Source organism: Rhineura floridana, chromosome 6 (assembly GCF_030035675.1).
Source record: "Rhineura floridana isolate rRhiFlo1 chromosome 6, rRhiFlo1.hap2, whole genome shotgun sequence".
Classification (NCBI taxonomy): domain Eukaryota; kingdom Metazoa; phylum Chordata; class Lepidosauria; order Squamata; family Rhineuridae; genus Rhineura; species Rhineura floridana.
The window spans coordinates 3,459,170-3,484,144 of NC_084485.1; the positions used below are offsets into that span (position 1 = coordinate 3,459,170).

General features: G+C 45.0%; 1 protein-coding gene and 1 pseudogene across 1 annotated transcript; one reads left to right on the top strand and one right to left on the bottom strand.

Moving 5' to 3' along the window:
- Positions 1-357: 357 nt before the first annotated feature.
- On the bottom strand, positions 358-24,366 carry LOC133386487 (BPI fold-containing family B member 3-like). The gene is made up of 16 exons (XM_061630144.1): positions 24,285-24,366; positions 23,109-23,264; positions 20,540-20,873; positions 18,803-18,907; positions 17,449-17,589; positions 16,172-16,235; positions 15,410-15,470; positions 12,383-12,474; positions 10,592-10,768; positions 8,749-8,802; positions 8,475-8,642; positions 7,285-7,352; positions 5,668-5,710; positions 4,130-4,193; positions 3,940-4,016; positions 358-588 (listed from the first exon to the last, which is right to left on the bottom strand). Exons 1-16 carry the CDS (start codon positions 24,364-24,366, stop codon positions 550-552), a joined length of 1,725 nt encoding a protein of 574 aa, XP_061486128.1. The 3' UTR covers positions 358-549.
- LOC133388260 (5S ribosomal RNA) lies at positions 3,371-3,489 on the top strand (annotated as a pseudogene).
- Positions 24,367-24,975: the final 609 nt, after the last annotated feature.

A 24,975-nucleotide genomic window follows, 5' to 3' on the forward strand; every position in this document is an offset into this window, starting at 1 on the left:
GTTTGGAAGGCAAAGGTTTGAATCCCAGCTCATCTGGAAAACCTCACCTGGCTTAAAATTGTGGGTGACTAGTGGGAGCTGGAAGTGGTTAATACACATCAATGCTTGAACTATGAAGGAGCAGCAGCAGGCCCCTAACTTTTGAGATGTCTCCATGAACTATACCATTTTAGGAGGCTACCGAGGGGGGGATTATTAGGCTAAACCTGGTGGGAAGTGCTATGTTACGAATTGGCTGGCATTTTCTATGGTGCAACATATCTCTGCTGCACTAAATTAGAGGAAAAACACAAACACATTATAAATGCTGAGAAAGTCACATCTTTTTACTGAGCAAGGAGGCTGAGAAGCCCCAGATGGTACAGAAGATGTTTCCAGTCCTAGAGGTGGAAGAGCCCTTGCAAAAGCGGAACCAGCTGAAGCATCATTTGGGCTGTACTGAAGGCAGGTCTGCCGCTTAATGAGAAGCTGAAGTTGGTTGTAGTCAAAGATGTGGGCCAAGATGTCAGTGGGAACAGCAGGAAGTCAGGAGGATTCTCCGGGCCTCCTCTAGAGAAGTTTCGGTATCACATTTGCCACAAACGCAGTCTGTCAAGATGGAAAACATCATAGTTAGGGATGAGGGAGAAATTTGATTCTGTTTGCATTTTAATGAGAAACTACTTAATTCATGTTTCTCGAACAAACATGCGAGCCAAACCACAGAGCTACCTTAAGAACATAAGAACATAAGAAGAGCCTGCTGGATCAGGCCAGTGGCCCATCTAGTCCAGCATCCTGTTCTCACAGTGGCCAACCAGGTGCCTGGGGGAAGCCTGCAAGCAGGACCCGAGTGCAAGAACGCTCTCCCCTCCTGAGGCTTCCGGCAACTGGTTTTCAGAAGCATGCTGCCTCTGACTAGGGTGGCAGAGCACAGCCATCATGGCTAGTAGCCATTGATAGCCCTGTCCTCCATGAATTTGTCTAATCTTCTTTTAAAGCCATCCAACCTGGTGGCCATTACTGCATCTCGTGGGAGCAAATTCCATAGTTTAACTATGCGCTGAGTAAAGAAGTACTTCCTTTTGTCTGTCCTGAATCTTCCAACATTCAGCTTCTTTGAATGTCCACGAGTTCTAGTATTATGAGAGAGGGAGAAGAACTTTTCTCTATCCACTTTCTCAATGCCATGCATAATTTTATACACTTCTATCATGTCTCCTCTGACCCGCCTTTTCTCTAAACTAAAAAGCCCCAAATGCTGCAACCTTTCCTTGTAAGGGAGTCGCTCCATCCCCTTGATCATTCTGGTTGCCCTCTTCTGAACCTTTTCCAACTCTAGAATATCCTTTTTGAGATGAGGCGACCAGAACTGTACACAGTATTCCAAATGCGGCCGCACCATAGATTTATACAACGGCATTATGATATTGGCTGTTTTATTTTCAATACCTTTCCTAATTATCGCTAGCATGGAATTTGCCTTTTTCACAGCTGCCGCACACTGGGTCGACATTTTCATCGTGCTGTCCACTACAACCCCGAGGTCTCTCTCCTGGTCGGTCACCGCCAGTTCAGACCCCATGAGCGTATATGTGAAATTCATATTTTTTGCTCCAATATGCATAATTTTACACTTGTTTATATTGAATTGCATTTGCCATTTTTCCGCCCATTCACTCAGTTTGGAGAGGTCTTTTTGGAGCTCTTCGCAATCCCTTTTTGTTTTAACAACCCTGAACAATTTAGTGTCGTCAGCAAACTTGGCCACTTCACTGCTCACTCCTAATTCTAGGTCATTAATGAACAAGTTGAAAAGTACAGGTCCCAATACCGATCCTTGAGGGACTCCACTTTCTACAGCCCTCCATTGGGAGAACTGTCCGTTTATTCCTACTCTCTGCTTTCTGCTTCTTGACCAATTCCTTATCCACAAGAGGACCTCTCCTCTTATTCCATGACTGCTAAGCTTCCTGAGAAGCCTTTGGTGAGGTACCTTGTCAAATGCTTTTTGAAAGTCTAAGTGCACTATGTCCACTGGATCACCTCTATCTATATGCTTGTTGACACTCTCAAAGAATTCTAATAGGTTACTGAGACAGGACTTTCCCTTGCAGAAGCCATGCTGGCTCTGCTTCAGTAAGGCTTGTTCTTCTATGTGCTTAGTTAATCTAGCTTTAATAATACTTTCTACCAGTTTTCCAGGGACAGAAGTTAAGCTAACTGGCCTGTAATTTCCGGGATCCCCTCTGGATCCCTTTTTGAAGATTGGCGTTACATTTGCCACTTTCCAGTCCTCAGGCACGGAGGAGGACCCGAGGGACAAGTTACATATTTTAGTTAGCAGATCAGCAATTTCACCTTTGAGTTCTTTGAGAACTCTCAGGTGGATGCCATCCGGGCCCGGTGATTTGTCAGTTTTTATATTGTCCATTAAGCTTAGAACTTCCTCTCTCGTTACCACTATTTGTCTCAGTTCCTCAGAATCCCTTCCTGCAAATGTTAGTTCAGGTTCAGGGATCTGCCCTATATCTTCCACTGTGAAGACAGATGCAAAGAATTCATTTAGCTCCTCTGCAATCTCCTTATCGTTCTTTAGTACACCTTTGACTCCCTTATCATCCAAGGGTCCAATCGCCTCCCTAGATGGTCTCCTGCTTTGAATGTATTTATAGAATTTTTTGTTGTTGGTTTTTATGTTCTTAGCAATGTGCTCCTCAAATTCTTTTTAGCATCCCTTATTGTCTTCTTGCATTTCTTTTGCCAGAGTTTGTGTCCTTTTTTATTTTCTTCATTCGGACAAGACTTCCATTTTCTGAAGGAAGACTTTTTGCCTCTAAGAGCTTCCTTGACTTTGCTCGTTAACCATGCTGGCATCTTCTTGGCCCTGGCGGTACCTTTTCTGATCTGCGGTATGCACTTACCTTCTAACTTTGCACTTATCTGGCTTTTGTGATGCAACTCTCCAATCAAATAATTTGTACAAAAATGCATATTGTTATCATTATTATTTAAATTTATATCACACCCTTCCTCCCAGAAGGAGCCCAGGGCGGCAATCAAAAACACTAAAAACATCCTTAAATATTGGAGGAAAGCAGGCAGAAAATGCATGTATTCATGAAAATGACATACAAAAATGTATTATATGAGGGGAAATTGCTTACAAAGGTGTGTATATTAAGACAAATGGAACTAAATGCTAATTTGCATACAAAGATGGGTATATTAGGAGACATTTACACTAAAATGCTGGCAAATTTTTATTAGGCTTTTTTAAAAAAACAACACCTGCAATGCAGAAATATGGAGAACTGAATTTAAGATTGGAAAAATGAGGAACTGCGAGAAACTGAAATGAGCAGATTTGTCCATTGCTAGCTGCAGTCATGCCTACGGACACACTACCCTGAACACGCTCAATCTCGTCTGATCTCGGAAGCTAAGCAGCGTCAGGCCTGGTTAGTACTTGGATGGGAGACCGCCTGGGAATACCAGGTGCCATAGGCTTAGAGGAAGGCAATGGTAAACCATCTCTGAATAGCTCTTACCATGAAAACCCTATGAATATATCCAAAAGAAGATCCATAGGGTCGCTATAAGTCGTCATCGACTTGAAGGCATGTAACATCAACAAAGCAGCAGTCATGGCATGCTCAGTTTCCTCCAAGTGGAGTCCCTTCAGCTTTTCCCTTCCCCCTCCCCTTCATCTCTCTCACTATCAGATCCCTCATAATGTAACGGCAAATGAGTCTCTTTACATTAGGAGCCATCATAGTCCTGTTCAAGTCATTCTGCTGACTTCAGGGCCATTCTGAGCATCTTGCCAAGGCTTTTCAGCACAACCCCCACTCTAATCTTTCCCTCTCCGTTCATTTTCCCACTACACGGGACTTGTGACCTTTGCTCCCTGAACTTTAAAGAACCGTTTTTAAGAAATGAACAACTGAGCTCTCTTACATCAACAACATTGGCAACCCCCTCAGCAAAGTTCAAGTTGAAGAGGTTAGGGAGCGGGATTCCTACATCCAGGGCACCTGAAATAAAGCCAAGGAAATGGGGTTAGATATGTGGGATGGTGGATGTGTCCCAAAGGCAGGATTTGTACACCAACACAACACACTTGATGGTAGAAATGTGGCTCTCCTACCATTGATCACTGGCAGGTATCCAATTCTAAGAATGTTTGTGATCCAGTTTTTGAGGAGATCCATCTGCAACAGAAAAAAATATTCTTTCATAATCAGACAATGAGAAATAGACCTGCGTTCTGATGGGTTGCTCACGGCAAACTTTCAGAATGCTGCCCACCACTACGATGGGACTTCACCATTGGTATGCGAAAGTTCACCACCCCTGGAATCTCCAGTTTAAGTGACCATGTGTAGCAGGATTGGGAAAGATTTCTGTAGACACCTTGGAAAGCCACTGCCTGTCAGAGTAGATCACCCTTCACCAACCTGGTGCCCTCCAGATGATTTGGACTATAATCAGGAAAGACTGGTGGCTCTGATGTCAGTGAGGCAGCAGATCCACTCTAGCTTTTAGTCCAAGCTTCCAAAGCACCTTGGACAGGTCCTTGAAAATTCAGACTAAAACCCAGCGTGGATTCACTGCCTCACTGTTATCAGAGCCACCAGTCTCCACTGAGGACAATCCTCGTCAGATCCAGCTAGCACAGTTGGTCAAGCGACAGGTGGGCAAAAGCTGGCATAGGCAGTAACTAAACCAGAAAGGCCAATGCTCTGGCTCAACGGAAGGAGCTGGCATCATTTTGTCTTGGTCAAAAACCGCTCAAAGTGTTACGGTACTTTTAGCATCTCTAAAAAGCATTTCTTTTGCATTCAGCTCAGTAAGAGGGGCTATGAGACTTTTCCCAGAGTTTTAGCCTGCATTACAGGGCAGGGCACTTTTTTTGTCTGCCAAGGGTCACATTCCCTCGGGAGTAATCTGACAGGGGTCACATGCTGGACTATAATCAGGAGAGACTGGTGGCTTTGATGTCAGTGGGGCAGTGAATCCACTCTGGGTTTTAGTCAGAACTTCCAAAGCACCTTGGCGGGGGGGGGGGAGCTGACAATTTGTGGGGCTGAAAGCAGTGGGCAGGGCCAGAAACAAAAAGCGGTGAGTGTGTCTCTTTCTCTCTTCTTGGTTTTTATGCTTTAGTACCATTTTATGACCTGTATTATGTTTTATTTTCTTTTTCTGTACACTGATTGGGTATTCTCTGAATGTGGAGCGGTTGATCAATTCTATAAATAAATAAGTAAACAAATAACATCCCATGGAAATAGTGTACAATCCACAGTTAACCTCCTCTTTACAAACCCAATGGCCCCAATAACCCATATGAAAATATCTCCCTTCAGTTCAGTGGATCAATGGCATAGAGTCCCTGTCTTATATACCAGCCTTTGTCAACCCTCCAGACGTTGTCGGACTTACAACTCCCATCAGCCCCAGACAGTACAGCATACCAATGGGAACTGTAGTCCAACGACACCTAGAGTGCTCCCGGTTGGCCAAGGCTGGTGTATACGTACTGCATTTATTTTTATTTATTTTATTTTATTTAATTAAGCTTATATACCGCCCGACTAGCAACAGCTCTCTGGGCGGTAAACATTAAAAATTGTATGTGGTGCAATGCAGTATGTTTTTCATGTCTGGTGGAAGGCATTAACTTACATCAAAGGAGCCAATTTGTGAAGAAGAGATGTTGAGGACGACACTGTGGAGGGAAAAGGGGAAATGAAAGCATTACTTGTTAGGCTACTCATCTGGCCTAGAACAGCCTTCCCAGAGCTTGGAAAAGTTACTTTTTTTGAACTACAACTCCCATCAGCCCAATCCAGTGGCCATGCTGGCTGGGGCTGATGGGAGTTGTAGTTTAAAAAAGTAATGTTTTCAAGCTCTGAGCCTTCCTTAATCTGGTGCCTTCTAGGTGGTTTGGACTGAAACTGTCTAGGGCTGATGAGAATTGTAGTCCAAAACCATCTAGAGGGCACCAGGCTGGGAAAGGTTGCTCTAATGCAGGGCAGAGAGATGATCAGGACAAAGGGGCAACAAATAAATCAGAAATCCAGGATGCTTTTGTGAAACGTCTTGACAGATTGCAGCACCAATCTTGAATGAAAAGGGGGCGGTGGGGATGTTCAGCTTTTGTTTGGGTAAACAGATACATACTTTCCCTTGGTTACTGTTTACAGTCTGCAGCTGTAGAAGGTGAGTGTCCACCCAAGTGCTGGGAGCACATTACACCAGTATTTATAATTACTTACGCATCAATCAATTGATTGATTCAGTCTATATTAATCTGAATGTGGATAAAACTATAGCATTCTTGAAGGAAAAACATTTTCTCATCTTTTCAGATGTTGCATGGATATGCCCCTGCAGGTGCCATCATATCTCTTCTATCCTGCATTGAGCAGGGGGTTGGACTCAACGGCCTTATAGGTCCCTTACAACTCTATGATTCTATCCCAACTCAATCGCTGAGTTCATCCAGAGGAGTGCTGCTAATTGCCCCCCGTAGCACAGAGGTCTGACTGACCTTAGTTAGAAGTCAAGCATCTAGCATCACTTCTCCCATACAATGGAAAACTATTCCAGCCAGTGGGAGCTGGTGACCCCATGACAGTGGGGCAGTGGAATCCCCACTTGAGCCAGGACTTTCAAGGCGCTGTCCAAGGTGCTAAAACCTGGAGCAGATTCCACTGCTCCACTGACATGAAGTCACCAGCCACCACTTCCTCCAGCAGAGGTTTGGCAGGCACACCCCTACACCCCAGCTAATTTTTTATTTTTTAAAAAAAATGCCCAGTGAATTGGGGATGATGCTTTTTTTAGGTGATTAAAAATGTTCTATTTGATTATTCCAACCCGTTAATCCATTATTAAAAATTGCAGCCTTAGAAACATTCCAAGAAGTATAAATGGGCTGACTGGGAACATGTCTGGAACCTGTGCAGAAGACAGAGTGCCTTTCACAGAGATCAGCTGTGCAAACTGACTGCAGCTTTTACCCATCCAATAAGAGACCTCCAAAGCTCTTTGGACTTTGGATTCTAGAAACAGGGCACAGCCCAATGGGACATTCTCCGGTACTCACAGTGAACAGAAACCGTAGCCACTTAGAGGTATACTTTCCCCAAATGCTGCCGGGTCACTGGAGGGCATGGTCTGCCTTTTCTAATTCAAAAGGGTGCACAATCTTTTTTTCCTCCTCTTTTTTCCTCCCCTGAAACTGCTTGTGATTCTTGTATAATCTCTCAAGCATCTTGGGAAGAAAGTTCCACTCACCTCTGAAGAGATAAGGAGATGGCCAGCTTTGTTCCTGTAATGGTGACAGCTCCTCTCAAGCCGATATGCTGTGACCAGAAGATCATCATGTAAGAGAGACTGCGCCCTCCACTCTTGCTCTTGCAAACTCAGCTTCTTCTATTGGAGTGCCTCACTGAGGTCAGGGTGGGCTCTTTTTCGGTGCACACGCAATCTTGTCCCCACCCCCACCAACACCTTTCCTTTGAGATGTTAGGAACTGCCACAACTAGATAGAGGAATCTGGGTAGATTTCAGTGACACCCAACTTAAGTTTTCTTGGGGAAGATTCAGTGGGTGCATTTCGCTCATCTTAACAAATCAACCTATGCTGGGCCAAGAAGGAATTTTCAACCAGGTCAAATTGGCTAGATATCCAGGGCAGGCCGGCTGGCTTCACTCACTTGCTCAGCTGGATCTTTTGTGAGTCACACCCTCTGACTTGGGCAACAGTCTGCCCTGCATAGGTTGTGGCCAGGGGAGAAGAGGTTGGTGAACTTGCCTCCCTTTTCTAGGTTTCTAATCATGGGTAAGCATTGAATCAGCTAGAAATGGTGTGTAGTATACATTGAGTAAATAAAAAAAAGAGGGCAATTCACTTTTCTGTCGCAGGGAGAGTTTGGGTCACGCAACTTTTAGAAATAATGTAACAATTTTCTTTAATCTGTAAACTGAATACAACCATGATTGTGGTGTACGTGTGCTATAATTGCTCAGGAGTACAGAAAAAAACAAAGAAAATGACAGAGTGCAAAAATCAGATTCCCAAGCATCTTGGCATCCATTTGTTTTAAAAGCAGGTTACTAGTCCTTATGCATGCAGCAATATGCTAAGTGATTTGTGGGTAACACTTTTTGAAGCTTCAGAAGCCAGGGCAATGGCTGACTAATATTGGGGGGGGGGAATGAGTGGTATGGTGAAGTTGGTGACTCATGGTATGCGGGAGACTGGGGGTTATTGCATGTGGCTGTTTCTGACTATCTGATCTTATGGCATCCATCCTGCATCTTCAGCAGATCCCCGTATCCAAGTTGGGCCTTCATCAACCCAGTGCCCCCCCCAGCTGTTTTGGACTACAACTCCCATCATCCCCAGCTGTCAAGAGAAGCTTGGAACCATGGCCCACCCAGTCCAATGTCAATGGCCCTGAAATTCTCATCTTGTTACTTACCGCATTCATCCCAAGGAGAGGCTTAAGGCCAGAGCCTGTGCGAGCCAACACTTCGATGGCAGCAGCAAGCGTCACAGTGACATTCCCTTTTTGCAGAGACACTGCTGGGACATCGCTAATTCTAATTTTGACCACCAGGGGCAGGTCTGCTGGTAACAGCCGAGACAACTGCAAAAAGCAGATCAGGAAGAATAATTTGCACTCAGGGCAAGAGTCAAATCTTACCCTATCCAAAAAAAAAAAAAAAGTGAGATGCCCAGCAAGAATAGCTTACCTCTGGTAGCATAGACTGAAGGGAAGATGTTGTCAGTGGGACCGATCCTTGGAGCTGGGGAAAAGCAAAACAATAGAAAGAAGGTAAAAAAGGAATGTCTTCTAAATGCCATCTTAATCATTTCCCCAGTTCCTTCAGCCTGACTTGGTGATTTCCTTCACGTTCCCCCTCTCAAAACAAAGAAAGGTGGGGGAGAGGTGTTGGTGCTTGTTCCCACTTTAGAGGTGTGCAACTGAGGCTGAGAAATGAGAGTGGTTTGACCAAGATCCCATGGTTTGCTCCACAGCTGAGCTGGGATATGAACCCAAACATTTCCTCCCCTATGAGGGAAGGTTACAGCATTTGGCACTTTTTTAGTTTAAAGATAAGCCAAGCAAGAGGTGACATGATAAAAGTTTATAAGTTTGTGCATGGCATGGAGAAAGTGGATTCTCACAACTCATGGGATCCAATCAAGCTGAATGTTGGAGGATTCAGGAAAGACAGAAGGAAGTTCTAATTCACACAGTGCATAGTTAAACTATGGAACTGGCTCCCACAAGGAGCAGTGATGGCCACCAATCTGGAGGGCTTTAGAAGAGGATTAGACAAATTCATGGAGGATAAGGCCATCAATGGCTGCTCACCGTGATGGCTATGCTATGCCTCCATAGGGCAGAATGCTTCCAAATACTAGTTGCTGGAAACCGCAGGAGGAGAGAGTTTTAAAAACCCTTAACCCTGCCCCCAAATTGCTTCAGGGAAGCGTCCAGGGCAGGGTGGATTGGCCCTACCTGAGGCCCACAGATCCGGGCCATGAGGCAGATCAGGAGGAGTGTACACTGCCCTACAAGTCAGTGTAGCAAATGCCAAGCAAGATGACGTTGATGATGATGATTTATTAGTCGCCTGATACCCAAAGGTCCCCAAGAGACTTACACAATGTTAAAACAAAAACAAATAAAGCAGACTATAAAAACATAGCAATAAACAACAACGAAACCATAGCAATAGCACCCCCACACAGCCACAGGAAGGTTTGGCAGCATATTAAAAAGAAAACATCATCTCAACTTATCAAATGCCTGGGAGAAAGGGTAGGTCAGTGAATATATCAGTGAAGGTGCCAGACGGACCTCACTAGGGCATGTATTCCACAGGTAGGGAGCCACAACTGAAAAGGCCCTCTCTCTTGTCACCACCATCCAAGCCTCCCTCAGAAGGGTCTAAGGATCTAAGGGTTCAGGTAGAGGCATTGCAGAAGATATTGGGGTTCTGAGCCATAAAGAGCTTTGTAGGTCAAAACCAGCACTTTGAATTGGGCTCAGAAGCGTACAGGCAGCCAGTGCAATTGGAACAGGATAGGCGTTACATACTCTGTTCGCCTTGAACCCATCCACAATCGGGCAGCTGCATCCTGCACTAATTGAAGCTTCCAAACCGTTTTCAAAGGCAGCCCCACGTAAAGCTCATTGCAATAATCCAGTCTTGAGGTTACCAGAGCATAGATTACTGTAGCCAGGCTACCCCTGGACAAATGGTCTGACCTGGTCTAAGGCAGCTTGCCATGTATGCTCCTGTGTTTGCTTGCTTCCTTCCTTCCTTCAAAAACCTGCTGGGTTTTTCTGCCATATCCCCACCTCACCCCGATTCCCAGATGCATTTTTCTTCAGAAGAAGAAATATAGATTATTTTTGTGAGGAACCCTCTGGAGGAAACCATCTTTCCCCACACCAGCCTTCAGCCTCCCAGCCCAAAGTTGCCTGCTGAGTGTTGAGCTAAGACTTTTCTCTTCCATCACCCTGCAGCTCATCCTCCTCTGGGGACTCCTGAGGAAGCATCATTCCTGGGGTGGGTGACTCACCACTTGGTCAGTGATGTCTGCATTGAGCCCTCCTGTTGTGACCAGCAGCTGGAGCAAAGAGGAAAGGAGGTCACCAGGGAGAAGCAACTGGGAGGTGTTGTCCACAGCCGGAGGCAGAGAAGGCAGCTGGGCTGGGGCAAGGTTGGTGGCGTTGCCTTCATGATCAGTCACCATGAGCTGGAAGAAATGTCAGCACAGCAGAAGTTCAGACATGCTCTGGGTGCCACAAAACTGGATGTACACCCTCAATGTCCATCTAGTCCACCTTTCCACAACCTTGTACCCCTCCCAGATGTTTTGGACTACAACTCCCATGAGCCTCATCCAACATGGTCAGGGATGATGGGAGTTGTAGTCCAAAACATCTGGAAGGCACCAGATTGAGGAAGGCTGATGTAGGCCAACACGATCTTCTCTTGGCAGCAGCTTCTCATGGTCTCAGGGAGGAAAAGGTGTTATTTCAAGACAAGCGAATCTGTCCATTTTATTTCAGTTTCTCGTTTTTTTCCATCTTAACATCAATTCTCCAAATTCCCACATCTGTTTGCAAATTTTTCTTTTTTAAAAAAGCAAGTCCTCTTGAAAATTAATCAGCATTTTAGTGTGAATTTCTCCCAATAGACACATTTTTGTATGCACATTTGACTAATATGCACATTTTTGCAAAACAATTATCCTTAATTTTTACTACCATATGCATTTTTACGCACACTTAACCCCAGGCTATGCATTTTTGTACACCTGACGTGGCTGGAGAACCACAATGCAAAATTCAGAGAAGTGCAAATTTTGAAGGATGGCTGTGTTTCAGTTCTCATAATGATCTGGAAAGTGCAAATTAGGTAGGTTCACCTTTAAATGTAAAATGAATTGGATTCCCCCCCCCCATTCGTTCATTGGCAATCACTGGTGGCTGAGTAAGATTGTCTTCCAAGATAAGGTCTTTAACAGTGGGACTGTGGAGGCCAATTCTGGATCCACATAGCCTCCCAAATCTCCCTCTGCTACCTGAGATCAACTTAAACAGGAAGTGCCTGGGACTGGATCTGAGACCTTTTCCACGGACAGCACGTTCTCTGCTACTGAGACTAGGAAATCAACTGACACTGCAACCTGACTAGCCTGTTACTTCTCCATCATGACTTACTGTGTCACATTTCTTGATGATGCGCTAAGGTAACTGTTTAACCCTCAGGCAGTCAGATCAGTGGCTGGAAATAGCTGCCAACAGCTTTTCCAGCAAAATACACACCCCTGAAAGTTAAAAGCAGCTTTGCCACCTAGCGTGGTAGCCTTGCAGTTTTAAGAACTGTTTGCCTTATATTTCCAGTGTACTTATAATGCAATCCTACATGTGTACTCAAAAAACTTTCTCTTTCAACAAGCCTTTTAAGTGGAGACCTTATCCCACTCTGCATCTGTGCTGGAGTTGTTTATAGATGTTTTTTAAAAAATTATTTATTTTTTAAACCTAATATTTTGAAGATGTTTTGTTTTTAAGGTGTGTTAAGGATGTTGTGTTTTACTGATTGTTTCCCAGCCTGGGCTCCTTCTGGAAGGAAGGGTGGGAGATACATTTAATAAATAAAAGTAAGTCCCGCTGAGTTCAAGAGGGCATTCTCCAAAGTAAGACTGTTTAGGATGATAGCCTTATTAGAGCACAATCCTAGACATCCCTACTCAAACGTAAGCCCAGCTGAGTTCTGTGTGGTGCTCGAGTTCAGCCTCAGTGTGCTTATTGGGTAGGAGGAATCTGAAGTACTAAAGTACAAAATGAAAATGATGGCTTACGTTCAGGTTCAGTATGATGTGTTGGTCATTGAACAATGGCAGCCCAGCCAGAGTATAATGCAGTTTTCCTAACATGCCAAATGGGAGGACACCTGTGGGGAGTATAAACAGGTCAAGAGAAAACACAACCCATCTTTGAGGCACCTCCTACTGATGTCATATGGCCACAGGTAGAATCCTAGAATCAGAGAACAGTAGAGTTGGAAGGATCCTACAAGGTCATTGAGCCCAACCCCCTGCTTAATGCAGGAATCCAAATTAAAGCATACCCAACAGGTCCAGCTGCCTCTTGAAGGCCTCCAGTGCTGGACAGCCCACTACCTCCCTAGGTCATGGATTCCATTGTCGTATGAATGAATGAATGAATGAATGAATGGAACTTTATTTTTACCCTGCCCTTTTTCCAAACGAACTCAGGGCAGCTTACAAATAAAACCATATGTAGTTAAAAACATACAAAAATATACAATTAAGATACAATTAAACTATACGCAACCTTAAAACCATGAAACAGGCACTTAAAATACTGTTAGTACCGCTCTAACAGTTAGGAGTTTTTTTCTGATGTCTGGCTTCCTGCAACTTGAGCCATTATTCCGTGTCCTGCCCTCTGGGATGATCGAGAAGAGATCCCAGCCCTCCTCTATGTGACAACCTTTCATGTACTTGAAGAGTGCTATCATATCTCCCCTCAGTCGTCTCTTCTCCAGGCTAAACATGCCCAGTTCTTTCAATTTCTCCTCATAAGACTTTGTTTTCAGTCCCCTGAGCATCATCGTTGCCCTCCTCTGAACCTGTTCCAGTTTGTCTGCATCCTTCTTGAGGTGCGGAGTCCAGAGCTTGGAAAAGTTACATTTTTGAACTACAACTCCCATCAGTCCCAGCCAGCATGGCCACTGGATTGGGCTGATGGGAGCTGAAGTTCAAAAAAGTAACTTTTCCAAGCTCTGGCGGAGACCAGAACTGGATGCTGTACTCAAGATGAGGCCTAACCAGTGCTGGATAGAGGGGAGCCAATTCTTCACATGATTTGGAAACTATACTTCTGTTAGTGCAGCCTAAAATAGCATTTGCCTTTTTTGCAGCCACATTGCATACTTGGCTCATATTCAACTAGTGATCAACAACAAGAAGGCATTGTTTTCTGTTCTGCCCTGAATTGGTTGCATGCAGCACCCAATGGCTACTAGCCATGATGGCTATGCTCTGCCTTTACAGTCAGAGGCTATTTGCTTCTGAATCCCAGTTCCTGGAAACCACAGGATGGGAGAGTTGCTGTTGTGGTCCGGTCCTGCTTGCAGGCTTCCAAGAAGAGGCTTCTGGCTGGCCACTGTGAGACCAGGAGGCTGGATCAGATGGGCTCCCTTTGGCCTCACCCAGAATGGTCTTATTGTTTTCTTTCCATGGCACTTTGCCTTCTGCCAGAAACTACGTTATTCCTCTCACTGTTTACTGTGGCAAAATAATGCAACTTACATAATTTACATCAATGTTACTTGTTGTATTTATTATTACATTTATATCCCACCTTTCCTCCATGGTTCTCCGTCTCTCCATTCTATCCTCACAACAACCCTGTGAGGCAGGTTAGGCTGGGAGGTATTGACTGGCTGAGAGGTATTGACCGGCCCAAGGTCACCCAGTAAGGTTCGTGGCTGAGGTGAGATTTCCCAGGCCCTAGTCAGGTACTCTGCCCGCTACGCCTGTCTGAAGAAGCAGGCAAAGGACAGCTCCGCTCTATATCGTGGAGGCCAGTGCAGTAAGATGCCATCCCGACCATATGAAGCGGCCCTCAGTTTACTTGTCAAGCTGCTCTGCTCCTTGATAGGCAAGAAAGACAGGAAGCTGCCTTATTCTAGATCAACCCGTTTGCCCATCAAGCCCAATATTGCCTGCTCTGACTGGCAGCGGCTCTCCAGCTTTTCAAGCAGTGAAGCACCTTTCCTGGCACCTGTTACTAGGGCCTTCTGCATGAAAAGCACATGAAAAGCTGCCTCTTCCCTCTCCCTTTGCCATGGACCTCCCACAACAGTTGCTGCCTCCTGTGCCGGCTGAACTCTTTCGTCTTCGTCTTTTCCATGTTGTCATCCTCACGCGGTTGAGGTTGCATTGCAGTTGAGCCAGTGCAGGGATGTTATTGGACTCCCATCAGCCCCAGACAGCGTGGCCAGTGGTCAAGGATTATGGGAGCTCTAGTCCCAACAAGATCTGGAGGGCCACAGGTTTCTCCAACCCTGGTGTAGCGATTATAATGTTGGACTGGAACCTGGGAGACCAGGGTTCCCACTCAGCCATGAAGCTTGACAGATGACTTGGACCAGTCACCATCTCTCAGTCTAACCAACCTCACAGGGTTGTTGCAAGGAAAACATGGGGAAGGGGAGAGTTATGTATGCCTCTTTGAGCTCCTTGAAGGAGAAGGTGGGACATAAATGTACTGAACAGAACAGAACAAAGCAATAAACTAAAAGAGCATTTCACTTGTGTTTTTAGACAGTTTGAAATCCTTCCCACACAAAATCTGTGCCAAAACCCCAGCACTGTAAGGAGTTTCCCACCAGCACCTCGTTTTGCAGAGACTGACTGGGAGATGGGCTCACAGGTGTTTTTGATACTTGAGATGCCGGCTCGGTTACCTTTGAATGCACTCGCTCTGGGCACTTGGCACATTAGAAGTGCTGCTGAAAAGGAAGCATCAATATTTTTCCCCATCCCCACCACCTCCCCACAGTGTTGTCGCCTCTCTCATTTTTTTAAAAAAGGTGGTCTGGGTGAATTATGAGTAAGAAATTACAGTTCACCCTGGGCATGTTTGCAACATCATAAAGGCCTCCTACTGGGAGGAAGGGCAGGATATAAATGTAATAAATAAATAAAAGAAGAAAAGGTGTGGGGTTTAAACAGGGACCTCTGGGAGCGTCTGTGAAAACTCCCTGCTCAAGCCTGATGAAATCAGGGGTCAGGGTTGTGCAAGAAGTAGCTGAAGATCAAAAAGAGGCAAGAAAAGCTGAGGTCAGAAAAACTCACTGTTGACTGTGCTAAGAAGGGTGTTCACCACATTCAGCACGAGGTCTATGACTGGACACAGCTGCAAGAAAGGGAAACAATCAGGCGAGAGAATTGCACTTGAGCCCCTGAACTGAAAGCTCCTTTTTTGTCAGTCTGGTATCTGGGAGGCACCTGCCTCTGGTTCTGTAGTGGTAGGCAGCACCATGTGTGGGGAAATAACCCACCACCACCGCCGCCTACGTGTGCAAAGCTGCCACAGAGAAAGGCGCTGGAAGAAAGGAAACTACACCTGCTTATCCAGGAGACATCCCAGAGATGCAGATGCAGCCTTAGGACCACAAGGGGTGAGCATTCACCATTTACTTGCAGGAACAATTAGCCATCATGACTGCCAAAGGCCTAAACATCTGCATCTTCAGAGACTCTTTCCTTGTTGTTACCAGCATGGTTGGGTTTCAAATTATGCAACGCTTAGGTCTCCTCCGTGAGTTTTGGGTAGAAAAAGAGAAGATGCAGTTGGGCCACTAGATTTGTGTGAGCTTCACGATTATTGGGAAATCCCACTGGGGTTCATGATTATTGGGAAATTCCACTGGGGTTCCACTAGGGAGTAGCTGCCCTTGTCGCCTGTTGTCTTGTTTCAGTATTTGAAGCTGCCTTATACTGAGGCTGTTGGCCCATCCCACCCAACATAGTCTGCTCTGAATGGCAGCAGCACTCCTGAACTCAGTAAAGTGATTTAGCAATCATCCTGAGCAGGGAAATGCTTGGAAGACTCACCACTCCAGGGATGACATTGTTCAGGAGAGTAGTTAGGGCATTGTCCAAGTTTAGCGGAAGGATCCTAAGGAAGAAAATAATTTTGGGTCTTTAAGGTGCTTCAGTGGCTACTAGCCACGATAACTATGCCCACCCTCCACGGTCAGTGGCAGTGTGCATCTGAGTACCAGTTGCTGGGAATCACTAGTGGAGAGATTGCTGTTGCACTCTGGTCCTGCTTGTGGGCTTCCCATGGGCCACAGGTTGGCCACTGTGAGAACAGGTGGGCCCCTTGGGCCTGATCCAGCAGCCAGGCTCTTCTTACGTTCAAGACTTTTTGCTGTTTGCAACTGATGCATCTGATGGAGCTGATATATCTACTCTGCAAAAGTGTATATCATATAACAGATCTGTTAAGTCTTTAAAGTGCTACAAGGTTCTCTGTTGTTTTTGTTGCAACAGACTAAGGCCACATTGACACCATACATTTATTCCACTAATATTCCACTTTAAATAGTCATGGCTTCCCCCCCAAGAATGATGGGAACTGTAGTATGTGAAGGGTACTGAGAGTTGTTAGGAGACCCCTATTCTCCTCACAGAGCTACAATTCCCAGGGTGGTTTACTAATCAACCCCTCTTTTCAGGAAACTCTGGGAACTGCAGGTCTGTGAGGGGAATAGGGCTCTTCTAACAACTCTCAACACCCTTCACAAACTACATTTCCCAGCATTCTTTGGGGGAAACCATGACTGTTTAAAGTGGAATAATAGTGGAATAAATGTACAGTGTGGATATGGCCTAACACAGCTACCCCTCTGGAAGTTGTTGTTTTTGTGCAACAGACTCTCATGCCTGCTCCTATTCCTCTGGACGTTAATACCAGACTGTCATTTTACAATGTAAAGTTAATGTAGAGTTCATTTCAGAACCCAGCTCAGGTTGTGAGAGCTCCTTGCTGGCAGAACAAATGTTCTCATGGAGCTGGCAAGTATGTGAAAAACTCCTGCACTTCCTCTACCTCAAGGAAGCTTTCACTGAGAGCCAATCTGTGTGGCTGTTTTGTGTAAAACAAACCTGCATACTTTTAATCTAGGATCATGGCATATGTTGCTTTTCCCAATTTTTAATTCTAGCATCAAGGCTTTTGCAACTATCCACATAGAAAACACTTTCAAAAACATAGGAGTTACGTTTTCAAAAATCTGAATATGCCTTGCAAGTGAGATTGCAATAAGACCCAGGAAGGAGACTGATAAGCTAGCCTCAAAGCTTCATTAGGACTTCTGGTTACTCACCCAGACAAGATCTTAATGCCACCCAGATTGGTCTTGCAATTCTCCACCACAAGGATGTGAGCTCCTGACCTGTCCTGTACCAGTCGGGCATTTGCTGTGATGTTCACTTCCACCAGAAGATTCAGCAGCCCACTCAAAATCCTGGAAGACACAGAAGAAGTGAAGAAAATAATATTATTTACTGAACCAGCTCTGGCTTCAAAACTGTTCTACGAGCTTTCAGGTTGCACCGGCTCCCTCTTCAGGCACTATTCAAGTCACAAGGAACAAAAATGGCCTGAACGTCAGCATATTCCTGTCCAGGGTGTGTGTGTTTTCACCAGCCGTTGAGATTGATTATTCTGACAAAGATGTACAATGAAGTATTGTTTTAGGACCCTATCATTTACTTTTAGTATAACTGCAATCTAAATTCTCCAGTTAGAGGTCCTTGTGCAGCCCAAATGGTGCCAGTCATGCATATTTGCTGAACCAAAGTAAAAATACTCTTTAGGGGGGAAATAACCTAAGTGGGGGGAGACTCCAAACAGCCCAGTGAGGACTGAGTGTGCTCGAGAGTCATAAAATGATGGATGACTGCTGGGGAATGGGGTTGAAAAGCCAGGGGAAGGGGAACGATTGGTGTATCCTAGAAAATGGCATGTTGGCTGGCTGGACCGCTGAACAGAAGTATTCTATACTGCAACATTTTGTTGCAGGTCCCACTCGTACACTATCAGTGTACATTCCACCTGAGTCCACCTTTCTATTCTGCAAATGCTTCTTTGTGCAGGTTTTACTTTTCAATAAATCCCGTAAGGGGGGGAGGGTCCCTACTGTGGAGATGAAGGAGCCGCATTCTGTGCACATGGGCCCTTCAGCGGAATTACAAGAATGCCTGGATCCAGAGAAACATGTGTGTCCTGTGCTGATGAATCCTCTGCATCTATGAGGATACATATGCTGTGATGGGACCCAGTCTGTATGCCAAAGGAACAAGCTATTGGGCTGGCTTCTTCCACAGGAGCTATTTCAAGCGATGGAGCACCAAGTGTACACTGCAGCTCCTGCCCCGTCAGTTGACCAGGCTGATAATTTTTTTAACCTGTTTGTAGTCACGTGTCACCAAAGCAGTCCAAAGCAAGCATTTCAAGGAGGCTCTTGCCTGTCATAGATCATGTCCCCAATCCATCTTTAGAATGCTACAATCCTATTTATATTTTTACCAAAGACATTACTTTTCTAGAACTGTGATAGTAAAACAATTTGGAAAATCCTGATTGGGATGGGAAACCTGTCTAATACAGTTTTGGAGAATGAATAAGGGGGGAAATTATCTGGCCCTTTTAGCTGCCTCCCAATGAAGTTGACTCACGTGTTGCCCCTGACGGCCACTTTGGTATAGAGGTTCAGTTCGATGCCAACACCTTTCAGCAATTTCAGTGAGACTTTAGGAAGGACGATGTCCACAATCTTCAAACTGGAAGGTGAAGGAGAGACAGTCAGGAGCAGAAACTAAACCACGAAGGTCACAACATAACCTCTTGGTTCTGGCTCCTTCACAAGGCCACAGGATGTGGGGTGGGGATTGTGCTGACCGATATCTGGTGCAGCAATGAAACACAACAAAACTCTGAGACTCTTGACCTCAACTGGCCAACAGGGCAAGGCCAAGAGTGTGTGAGGACAGAACACAAACAGAAGTACTGAGAGAAGGTAAAGATTTGGGAATCAGTGGCATTACAGGAGATGTGGTGAGGGAAGGTGGCTTTGAGGATGGATAGATGCAAGTGACAGTCTCAGGACCAGAGAGGGCTTTATTATCCATTATTATGGGTAGTCCAATTGGCTTTCACGCTCTCCATCTTTAGGGAACACTTTCCACTAGGGGTGTGCAGCAAGCACAAGATTTGCCTTGTATCTGTAACAGTAGCATTTGGAAGCAGAGCAGTCTATTTTGGATCCACTTTGTGTCGTTCCAGTTTGATTAGATATTCAGGTCTGAATCTGATCTTTTATGGTGTGAAGCTGTTTTTCCACACTCTCTCACACACACACCCCATCCCCAGCTACAATGGGAATCCAAAAACAGCGATAACTTTTTTCTTTTCACATTTGCAGATGAAGGAGCCTCTCTAGAAAACAACTCACTTTGATTAAAAGGCAGACCTGTCCATCAAAATGAAAGATCACCCCCACCTCTCCATCAGTCCCCTCTCCTCCCCACCCCCTCCCCTCTTGAGGTCTGGACACGTCCTGAGTCAGCTTGCCTTCTTTTCTCAAAAAACAGAAGGGGAGGGGAAGGTTGTACATTTAACTTTTTGGAAAAACTGAGGCCGAAGAGAGACTTGGAACCTTAGGAGCTCTCATCTACTTCAAAAGGCCTTGCTAGGAGCACAATGGAGGATAAGGCTATCAATGGCTATGATGGCTATGCTCTTGCCTCCACGGTCAGAGGCCGTCTGTTTCTGAACAACAGTTGCTGGGAACCACAGGATGGGAGAGTTGCTCTTGCACTCAGGTCCTGTTTATGGGCTTCCCAGAAGAGGTATCTGGTTGGCCACTGTGAGAACAGGGTGCCCTTTGGCCTGATCCAACAAGTTCTCCTTATGTTCTTACAATCCAACCTGGGAATGTGAAATCATGACCCAAATCACCACAATTTCCTCATAATTTGTGGTGCACATAGAACCAATGCATGCCCCTACTTTCCACACCAATATTTCAATGTATTACTCCAATGTCAATATTTCTGCCTAGAGGCCCCAGAGTGACTGCCACTGAAGGAGATTCTGGAACATTTTAGAAGGTGTACAGTCAATCCCACAAGACACTGGCCTGGCCTCTTGAGCCTTATTGTTGCCCTGCATGGACTGAGAGGGTACCCTCCATCATCCCCCCAAAATCCCTCCTGTGGATGGTGGAAGATTGGATGTGGTGGGCAAGCTTTCTTTCAGAGAGTGCTGTACACCATTGTTGACCTACTCATTGAGGAACCTGTCTTAACCTTACAAAGAACCTCTGTGTTCCCCTGGAACACCATTTGAAAAACAATTATGTAGATAGGCCGGTAGGAACAACTCAGTATTTTTCTCAGTAAAAGATAACTCACCCTAGGAGACCTTCACCTCCAAAGACATTGCCAAGGAAACCTCTTTGGCCTCCCAGAACACCTCCAAGAAGACCTCTGGCTTGGCCTCCTACAACACCATCAAGAGGACCTCCTTGGCCTCCCAGAACACCTCCAAGAAGACCTCCGCCTTGGCCTCCTACAACACCATCAAGAGGACCTCCTTGGCCTCCCAGGGCAGCTCCAGTCAAGCCTCCTACAAGATCTCCATTTCCTCCTCCTTGGCCTGCCAGGACACCTCCAAGTAGGCCTCCACCAAGCAATCCTCCCAAGAGTCCCTGGAGCACGTTGCCTTTGGCCAGCGAATCTGAGATTACTGGGAGGGATTGACAGGAGATTGAAATCAAGCAAAGAAAAGTCAGCTTCAACATTGTCATTATCACCGGTATACACAAACCACACAAACAAAGAATGGAAACCACACAAATCAAAGTAGAAAGTGGAGTCCCCCAAGAATCGGCATTGGGACTTGTGCTTTTTAGCTTGTTCACAAATTATTTAGAGTTAGGGGTGACAGTGAAGTGGTCAACTTTGCTGATGATACAAATTATTTGGGTTTGTCAAAACAAAAAGGTGTTTTGAAAAGCTCCAAAAGGACCGCTCCAGACTGAGTGAATGGGTGGTAAAATGGCAAAGGCAGTTCAATGTAAACAAGAGTAAAGTTATGCATATTGGAGGGGGGGGAATCATATATACGAGACTTTGGGGTTGTAGTGGATAGCTTGATGAAGATGTCGATCAAGTGTGTAGCAGCTGTGAAAAAGGCAACTCCCATGCTAGGGATCATTAGGAAAAGTATAGAAAATAAAACTGCCGATCTCATAACTCCATTATATAAGTCTATGGTGTGGCTGCATTTGGAATACTGTGTGCAGTTCTGGTCGCCTCCCCTCAAAAAGGATATTATAGAGCTGGAAAAGGTTCAGAAGAGGGCAACCAGAATGATCAAGGGGATGGAGCGACTCCCTTATGAGGAAAGGTTGCAGCATTTGGGGCTTTTTAGTTTAGAGAAAAGGCGGGTCAGAGGAGACATGATAGAAGTGTATAAAATTCTGCACGGCATGGAGAAAGTGGATAGAGAAAATATTTTCTTCCTTTCTCATAACACTAAAATCCATGGACATCCAATGAAGGTGAATGCTGGAAGATTCAAGACAAACAAAAGAAAGTACTTTTTCACACAGTGCATAGGTCAGCTATGGAATTTGCTCCCACAAGAGGCCACCAATGTGGGTGGATTTAAAAGAGGGTTAGACAAATTCATGGAGGAAAAGACTATCAATGGCTACTAGCCATGATGGCCGTGCTCTGACTCCATGGGTGAAGGCAGTATGCTTCCCAATACAGATGCTGCAGGAGAGGAGAGTGCTCTTTGCACACAGATCCTGCTTGCTGTCTTCCCATGGGCAACTGGTCAGCCACTGTGAGAATAAGATGTTGGATTAGATGAGGCATTGGCCTGATCCGGCAGGCTCTTCTTATGTTCTCATGTTTTTCATGGGCTAAATTCAAGGTGCGAAGCCCTATACAGCTCAGGACCAGGATTCTTTATATCTCATTATCATGTTGTTCCATCAAGGATTTGATTTACTAAGCTTATTCCTGGTTTATTAAGCACCCCTTCCACTCTCCCCTTGATCCACATAATAATCTTCCTGGATTCTTCCACTTTCTGACTTCAGTCAGGGACATTCATAGCTTCTTGCTGGAATTCTAAAGATATCCTCATTCACTTAAAAAAAAATTACACTAGCCCTCGTGGCTGTTTGGATGAACTTTGCCAGACTTCCTTTGGTAGGAATAGAATTTAATAAAATAAACAAGTAAACTTGGAAATGTACAGGCAACACATTTTGAGGCCACAGAAACTGGAGACCAGGTCTTGTTATACTAAGACCCTGCCACACCCCCACTAAGGTCGTTCAGTTGGCCATTGGTCAGGAAAAAGATGCTGACGGTTTGAGTCCAGTTCCACTGCTGTTGCCTGCTCCCCATTTTCTTTCCTGGCCCATCAGCCCCCTTACACCAATATGAACAGGGCTTTTTTTGAGTCAGGGCTCACCCCTGGGGCTCTGCTAGGATCAGCCCTGGAAGTGCCTTTCATTCAACAGGGTCACCTGTCACACATCAGGAACCGAGCAGGGGGAGAGATAATAGGTTTGCTAGGACAGGTATAATACAATTGTCTTGACTTGAGGCTTGGTACCTTTCATTTTAGAAATTGAGAATATTTAATAAACATTAATGGTGTCCCAGGCAGTGGGGCATCAAACCCACAGTGTGTTTTATCCTGAAACTCCTATGTAGATTTCAGTGTCTTGGTGGATGAGCTGGCATATCAGCAGAGGAGGCGCATAGCACATGTTTACTTAGACAGACACAAGCACACCACTGTACCCACACTAGCCTGCTCTGAAGAACAGGCTGAAAATTCCGGCTTCTCTATAAATACTCATGCAAGAGTTGGATGGTTCAGAAAACAGCTAAGCGTATCCCTTTCTCACTTCTCTGAATTTTCATATATTACATAAATGAGAGATCCAGGACTCACCATTTTCCAGGACAGACTTATCTAGCTGTGCCACCGATAAGACATTTTCAGCAACAGCCTGGGTGAAAGGCAGGAGGCCACAAAGGAGAAGGATGGTCCAAGCCTTAAGCATCTTGATCTGGTACCTGTGAAAATATCGCTGGCTGTCGACAGGACCTGCTCGGAAAGGAAGGTAAAGAAGAACTGATCCCTTGAAAGAGGGCTAGAGAAGAAATTCAAACAGGGGAAGTCCTGCTATATATGTTACAATTTACATAGCAAGAAAAGTAGTATTTTCAACAGAAACTGCTCCTGTTCTAAATAACTTTGTTCTTCCCCTGTAGACATTTGGGCTCTGTAGGGAAATGCTTCCTCTTGTATTTCAAGGCCTTTTGACCTTGATGTTTTTACTGGCTGGCTGGTTGCACTTAAAGAACTCAAGGTGGTGTACTTGACTCTCCCCGTCTTGCAACAATCCTATCAGTTGGGTTAGGCTGAGAGTTGGTGACTGGCCCAAGTTCACCTAGCGAGCTTCACAGCTAAGTGGGAATTTGAGCCCTGGTCACCCAGGTCCTACTCTGACACCCTAACCACTGGACCACACACTACATAGGCCTGCCAACTGAAGCTAACACTTCATGCAGATGATGAAGTGGTCTCTTGTCAACAAAAGCTTTGGCCGTAATAACTCTGTTAGTATTTAAAGTGCAACAGGACTTCTTGTTGTGTTTATAACAAGAGAAACGAAGATGAAGTAGACTATTATCACTTGGATTTATTCATTTTTAAATGCAGATATTTCAGCAGGTCTGCTCTAAGCATGACAACCCATCTGGATCCAAAGTATCTCTCTTGGTAACTTTTTTAAATATAAAGTTTGAGATTCCACCCAAAATATTGGCATTCCTATCCCACATTTTGAATTACAAAATGTTCATGCTTCAGTATTACAGGATGGGGCATACTTAAATAACAAAATGTAAAGATTTGTCAATGCATTTTTAAGGCAATAATTTTACATATTGACTTGCCAAATGCACTCAAGAATATATTGGGATTTTTAAAAAACCTCTGAATCTAACTATATCTATAACTGGGGATATTTGAATTAAGAGTTCTGGTTGGGGAATGCCACCCAGAAAAACATCTTAGTTCTAGCTGCTATCATGCATGACGCAGCTTTGCGCCAAGTCTGACCATTGGTACACCTTATCTGGGGTTTCCTCATTCTGATGCGCAGCTCATCTTCATGCTCTTTCCCCCATGAGGTCTTCCCCATCTTAATGCCTGGAGATGCCAGGGATTGAATTCTGCATGAAAAGCAGGCACGAGTGCTCTGTCACTCAGTTACAGCCTCTCACATGGAGCAAAACTAACTGATCTGACAGCTGAGGCTTCTTCCACAAAAGCCACACTCAGTTTGGTTAACCATTCAACAATAAAACACACACTTCACGAAATGAATTTACAGCATAAGAAGAGCCTGCTGGATCAGGCCAGTGGCCCATCTAGTCCAGCATCCTGTTCTCATAGTGGCCAACCAGATGCCCACGGGAAGGATGCAAGCAGGACCTGAGTGCAAAAGCACTCCCCTGTCCTGCGGCTTCCAGCAACTGCTTTTCAGAAGCATGCTGCCTCCAATTATGGTTAGCACAGTCTGAGATAAATATCTTCAGAAGTAAGTCCCATTGAGTTAAGTGGGCCTTACTGCAAGTGTGGGCATGGGCAAATCTGTCAGTTTTGGATTCTCTCAGTTTCTCAGTTTTGCAATCTTACATTCAGTTTGCCACAATTGTGCTGCGTAAATTAAGATTTCATCAGCATTTTAGTGTCCATGCACACCTTTGTATGCAATTTTGCCTAATATACACATTTGCAAACAATTTTC

Excerpts from the sequence above, each read along its gene's own strand:
- LOC133386487 (XM_061630144.1), bottom strand. The coding sequence starts at position 24,366 with ATGGGGAAGACCTCATGGGGGAAAGAGCATGAAGATGAGCTGCGCATC. Across the intron at positions 20,874-23,108 it reads TAAGTCTGTCCTGGAAAATG|TAATCTCAGATTCGCTGGCC; the intron begins GTGAGTCCTGGA and ends AATCCCTCCCAG. Across the intron at positions 5,711-7,284 it reads ATCTCCTTATCTCTTCAGAG|TGTCGTCCTCAACATCTCTT; the intron begins GTGAGTGGAACT and ends TTCCCTCCACAG.